Consider the following 6,836-nt stretch of genomic DNA (forward strand, 5'->3'; position numbering starts at 1 on the left):
TCCCTCAAGAGGAACAAAACTCTTGGTTAATTTACAATATTACCCTTTCTAGAACAAACTTCATCACTTAAACACAAGAACCTTTCTCAAAGCATTATTGCCAAATTTATGTGAGAGAAAGAAAAAATATTTTAGAGAGAGAGGTAAGGAAGAAGGTGAGATAACTCACGTTTTGGGATATGAAAAGTGAAGTGAGAGGCCTCTATTTATATTCCAAAGGTTGATTCCAAAAAGGAAACTATCCATGGGAAAAATTAATTGTATAATCAATTGGGTCCTTATTCCAATTGATTGGATGACCTAACTAATCGATTATTCTTGCCTATTTTAGAAATATTTTATAGATATATGTTATCCTTCATTAAGACACTGTCACAATCCATTATATACTCATTTTCCCTTATCCAATCATTTGGGTATACGGTTCAATCGAATGGACAGTTCAAAAACATGTTCTAATCATTTTGACAGTTTCAAATTCATCTAGCTAGGCTTCAAAAAAATTAGGTTATTTTATTTTAGAAATATAGTCTTTAATAACATTTTTAGTAAGTGTGCCATTTACCCATATTACTTTACGAAAAATCCCTTGTGTTTTTACAAAATAGTGATCACTTAGACATGATCAAGCAAGCTTTCACACTTCATCTCTTGCACACTAAATCTTCAAGCATTTTTGTTGAATAAACCAATCATATAAGAACTTTACTTGAATATTCTTGGAGATAAGGCTTGATAGATCTTCAACTCAAACCCCATTATTAGAGGATATATGTGTGATCATTAAACCCTAACTCTTCAGCTTTATGCCGAGGAAGAGTTTGATCAAACCATTGTGTGCATCTTTGAATGCTTGAAAATTTTTTAGAATTTTCTTGTCTTAATGATTTATTGCCATCAAAGTCAAGTTATATCTTCATGAGTTGTCACCAAAGTCATGTTACATCTTCATGAGTTGTCATCATCAACACCATGATAGGTCTAGGCATGTCTTGCTTAACTTTGATCACTTCTTGATTAAACCTGTAAGCACATAGTTTCACATGAAGCTTATTATGTATATCTTGTTGTCAATTGGGGTCAGTCATGACAAAGAAGTTGGATGTGGTTTCAGTTGTAGAATATAGCTTAATGTTAAAGATTTTGTGATTATTGGGTAACTCAATATAAGAAACGGAGTCAGAGATAGGGATAGATTCTTACCTGTATGAGCGGAGGAGGAGGGAGAGGAGTTACCATGGTTCATAACATAATTATAATATTGAAGATAGGTAGGAGGATTAGAAATTCTATTAGATTTTCTAGTGGGGATAGATGTGAAAGTGAGGAAGTGGAAGTTCAGTTTGGGTGAGGGAAATTTGTGTTGTCCATGTATTCTAGCGTTAATCATTTGTTGGGTAGAAATTAAGTTAAGGTGTGATGCCGGTTTGAGGTGTGATGTTGAAATAAAGGAATATATTTTCAAAAATATATATGTCTCTAGATAGGAAAAGGTGTTTTGTTGTGAAGGTCGAATATGATGTGGCCTTTGACACCGTGTTTATTGCCTTAAACACAATTCCTATATCTATTATCAAGATTAGTTTTTTGTCTGATGGAAATAGGGGCATATACTAAATAACCAAACACTCTGAGATTAGTATAATTAGGATTTATTTTTTTTGAAAAATCAAAGTGAAAGGTGTTTGATAGTGCAATAATTTAGAAGGAAGTCTATTGATTAAGAAATATTGCATTAGAAAGGGAATGAGTCCAAAAATGTTAACATAGATGTGATTGAAAAATGAGATCACTTGTTACCCCTATGAGTTGTTGGTGCTTTCTCTCAACTATACCATTCCGTTAGGGTGTGTCAACATAAGATGTTTGATGATGCATTCCACATGTCATGTAAAAGATTTTAAGAATGAACTCTGGCCCAATATTAAACCTTAGTGTTTTGAAACAATCTTAAAATTTAGTGTTTACATAGTTGATAAAAGATTTTAAGAGTAAGAGAAATACTAGCAACACTCTATTTTCAACACTCTCTCTAACACTCACTTTCTTATTGGTTGAAACATGTGTGGGTCCTACCACTTTATGTGGGATCTATTTCCAAAGTGAGGGACCCACACATGTTTTAACCAATAAAAAAGTGAGTGTTAGAGAGAGTGTTGAAAAGAGAGTGTTGCTAGCACTCCTCTTAAGAGTAAATATTTTAGATTTCAATTTCATCAGAAAAATCTAGCAAAATCAATAGTGGCCATCATTAATAGCTAAAAAATATATGTGTTCTAACATGGAAGGAGTAGAAAAGACCCCATATATCCATGTGCTAAAGGTCAAAAAAATTTAGAGATAAGAAGTGTTATCTTGAAAAAGAAGCTTTTTGTGTTTAGCATAAAAACAAGTGTCATATGGGTTAGGGGATTTAGACATGCGGTGCATGGAAGTATTTTATTAATGTGAGTTTTAATATCTTGAGATGGGTGACCAAAAATTTTGAGCCACAAATTACAATTATTGATGGTAGAGTAAATCTCGGGCCAGATGTTGCAATGCACACATGGAACATCGTGTTCCACATGTTGCACCAGAACATTCAAATTTGCTCTCTTCATATAAATCTTCTTTGTAGAGTAAATCTCAGATTAAATAAATCTTCCTTCCAAGCAAATCTACTAAAGTCCTCTATGACTAAATTAAATCCAAATCTTTTAATTAAATCATATCATCCATATTCATGATTTAATAAAATTGTTTTCAAATAGATTTGGATTAAAAAACTTCTTTCAACAACAATCTTCTGCATCTTCTAAAGCAAGTAACATCAAGACAAATATGAAGGAAATCCAAAGAAAATGAGAACCCGTTCCTTATAACATCTTTCCATAAACCATGTGTTGAATATCTTGCTCAACAAGTTGTTTGCAACCAAGTTTTTCTGTCAAGCAATAGCAAAACATTGTTCTCTACTAATCTTCTTAGAAACAAACACAATCACACTCAAATTTCTACATGAAGTCTAGCTAACAGACTGAGGCCAAATGCTTGACCACATGCTGGAACATCTTATTCCATATTTAGCCTCTGCACTAAATACATGTTGTACATATGTTCTTTTACCAAATGTAGCCAATTAGCAAGAACAACAACTCGATCCTTTTGCTCTCCTTGGTTTATTGGATTGTCAGACTGAAGCCGAAGGACGTCAAAACCTTTAACAAAATTTATCATCAAATTTTAGTGCATTCTTTCGTGTGAACCAATAAGGTCAATACCATACCAACTTCAAATAAGAGTAGAACATTGCAAAATGATTTAAGGAAACTTCTATAGAATAAGAACGAATTCTCCACAATGAAGAAGAAACTTAAAAATACCGATTTAGTTAAAAACACCGATATACTTAACGATCTCTATTGACATGATTGATGTTCTCAAACTCATATTTAGGGGGTGGAAAACGGGCATGATTGTACTGTTTAGGCCTGCCCCGCAACAACCAGTAAAAAAAAGGGCGGAGTGGGGGCGATCATAGTAGAAGATGTGCGCCTAAAATATAGACCCTACCAGCAAAAAATTAAGGGTGAGACAGGGCTGGCCCGCGGGCACTGCATCTGTTAAACATAAAAATACAAAAAATCATGTTACTGCCCGCCCCTGCAAAAGCGCATATAAAAACAGAACGAGGCGGGGCGAACATATTAGAGGTTGTGAGTTTAAACCCTTGTCTCGCCCTGCATTAAAGAGGGGGCAAAACGGTCATGGCCATCAGTCCGGTCTCATTTTGCCACCCTAACCTTATCCACCTATTTAACTTGAACACGACTCAAAAATTCGGAGGATAGTGAGGGGGATAGATGGGAAAATTTTGTGTATAAAAATAGAAAAATGTTATTTTGACACCATATTCTTACACTTATATTATATATTAGTGTTAACGACTATGGTGAATAATGATATTCATAATTTTGACTTTATTTTTCTCTCTCTTCCAAATAACTTTGGTTACTTGGTTAATACAATATATATATATATATATATATATATATATATATATATATATATATATATATATATATTTGGTTAATGTGTTTTGACATATAAACATTGTTACGTATAAATACCATAAACAAAGTGAATATTACCGTCATTTTTGAATATTTTTGAATGTCAACGTAGTGTTGCTGATAAAAATATTCTCATTTTAATTTTTAGCCTATTTTACCTTATAGCCTAGATTCAAACATTTCTAAAAATGAAAAACAAACATGTTATTTGACTAACAATATGAAGAAGTTCTCTTTCAAAAAAGGAAAGAAGATGTAGGTAGGAAGGAAGCAATTGGAAAAAGGGCAAAAGTTGAAAAAGGAAGTGACATGAAAGAAAAAAGGTGAGAGTGGGACATACCAGACAGACAGGCACTATCCTTTTAATTACGTGGGTGAATGCAATGCAATCCAACAGCACACTGAGATATCCTAGACCACAACCACCTGTGGCTCACAAAACTTGCCCTTTTCTTAGCTGGCATTTTCCAACACAACTTTTTCACTCTATAAAAGCTCTTCATAGAAACTCACAAATCATTGTACCTCCCTCTCTCTCTTTCTCTCTTTTTCTTCTCCATAACTCAAATTCTTCTAACAGGAAATTGAAATCATGTCTCAGATGTTTAATGATTCAACAACCATAAAACTTTTTGGTACAACCATCTTTCTGACACACAAAATATATGTCTCTTCCAATGATTCTTCCTCAAAATTTGCTCATGAAGGTTTCTCTGATCATAGTATTCATTCATCTGTATCTTCATCTTCTACACTTGATGAGGTCTCACAACAAACCATGGAGGACTTAAACACACCCTCAGCTGAAACAGAAGCTTCTCAACAGAATTCCACAAAACTTGATGAACAAAGTGATGTGTCACAAGACAAAACTCTAAAGAAACCAGACATAATTGTTCCATGTCCAAGATGCAAAAGCATGGACACAAAGTTTTGCTACTACAACAACTACAACGTCAAACAACCCCGACACTTCTGCAAAAACTGCCAGAGATACTGGACTTCCGGTGGAACCGCGAGAAAGATGCTTGTAGGAGCAGGTCGCCGTAAGAACAAAGTCACTTGTAATTATCCTCAAATGAGTACTGTCTTGACCTTTGGATCAAATTCTTCTATTATAACATACTATGATGGTTTTTTGCAACCATTATGGAATGTACAATCTGTGCCAACACAATCTTGTGGCCCAAGTAAACCTGTATTAGGGAAACATTCAAGAGATGGAGACATGATCAATCATTCTAACTCGAAGAAAGAAAAGCGTGGATTAGAAAGCAACAACAAAGAAAGGAATGATAGTGTGTTGATTCCTAAGTTATTGAGATTTGGTGACCCTAATGATGTTGCAAAGAATTCTATATGGTCAACAGTAGGAGTCAAGAATGGAAGAGGAGTTTTCGAGGGATTTGGATCTAACAGTGATGACAATAATCATGCGGTTGATGCATCTTCATCAGTATTGATGAAAGCTAATCCTGCAGCTCTATCAAGATCTATTGTGTACCACGAGAGAATTTGATCGTGTATACATAACACCAATACCTCCTATCCAAGGTGTGTCAGAGTTTGACAAAATAGATTCATTAGATTCCAAAATGTTTGTTGATGTACATAATAAGATGAATACATAAAGGAAATGACAATTTTGGTCTGAAATACAATGGTTTAAAATAAATATTACAATCTTGCTATTGACATCGCTTCGTCTTCTACTAGGTAGTGGTAGTATAGTAACGTTGGTTTCAAACAATTATGACATTTAATTCAATTTTACTTATGTCATTTTCCATAACTTATTGTATTATGAAAAAAAAAACCTATCTAACTATGAAACATGCACCAACAAGTAAGAGTGTCGCGTGTCAAAACACTATCTACAATGAACATCACTAACAACTTAATCTTTTTTTAATGAGAACCCTTAATTCTCTTTATTAATATATCCTTGCTTACACAAAAAAAAATATATAAAAAAAATCAAAATAGCAACAACACAACATAAAAAGTGCATGAAAAACCAAGATACAAGTCAGAAAAAGCAAGAAAACACTAAAAAAAATGAGATCAAACAAAAGCACAACCACAACTATTAAAGAACCACCTTGGTACTCGTAGGCTAGAGTTCGAACCAACCAGATCTACCATCAGCAAATTAGAACCCAACAAAAGAGGAACTGAAGGTCCACCACCACACTCTAAATTAGGACTAACCCTCAATCCACTATAAAATCACTCAGACTTATAGGGTAGGGAATACAATCGAAAGAGAGTGATTTTATTTTGTATAACCTACCGACTTTATCGAGTATCTCTGGTTTTAATGTTGGTTCACTACCGAAGAGGGGTCAAGTTCTTGTTTGTTTGAGGTCGTTGAAGCCCTCCCTCCTAAGAGGTTTGCTCATATTTGGTCAATCTGTTTGGGCCTACTTTGGAAGAAGAATTGGTTACCCTAGCTTGGTATATCTGATGTGCTTATTCCGTTTTGGCGCTTGGTGGAGCTGGCCACTGGGAAGCTCTTTGGTCTGACCATCACCGTCCTGAGAAGCAACAACTTGGAGAGAGAGTTCATAGCCTGAGGCTTTAGCGGGATAAGTACCTGTCAGAAATAAATATATCTTATACTTCTCTTACTATGGGTAAGGAATGTTTTGCTTCCTTAATCTTGTTGGTTCTCTCTCCGACCAGGTGACTCATCTAGTGAAGACTGTGGTGAAGAAGAACCATGCTCTAACTTCAACTTGAGGCAGTTTATCATCTGCTTAGGGGAACTTAGAGTTTTTA

The 6,836-nt window shown here is 34.5% G+C and overlaps 1 protein-coding gene across 1 annotated transcript; it reads left to right on the forward strand.

The window, feature by feature from the left end:
* Nucleotides 1-4,623: 4,623 nt before the first annotated feature.
* Nucleotides 4,624-5,583, forward strand: LOC131646460 (cyclic dof factor 1-like). The gene has a single exon (XM_058916486.1). The coding sequence runs from the start codon at nt 4,648-4,650 to the stop codon at nt 5,572-5,574; it is 927 nt and encodes a 308-aa protein (XP_058772469.1). The 5' UTR covers nt 4,624-4,647; the 3' UTR covers nt 5,575-5,583.
* The last annotated feature ends 1,253 nt before the right edge of the window (nt 5,584-6,836 follow it).

This window comes from Vicia villosa, linkage group LG2, assembly GCF_029867415.1.
Source record: "Vicia villosa cultivar HV-30 ecotype Madison, WI linkage group LG2, Vvil1.0, whole genome shotgun sequence".
Taxonomy (NCBI): domain Eukaryota; kingdom Viridiplantae; phylum Streptophyta; class Magnoliopsida; order Fabales; family Fabaceae; genus Vicia; species Vicia villosa.

What these genes read in the sequence shown, in the direction of transcription:
- LOC131646460 (XM_058916486.1), top strand. Translation starts at nt 4,648, where the DNA reads ATGTCTCAGATGTTTAATGATTCAACAACCATAAAACTTTTTGGTACA.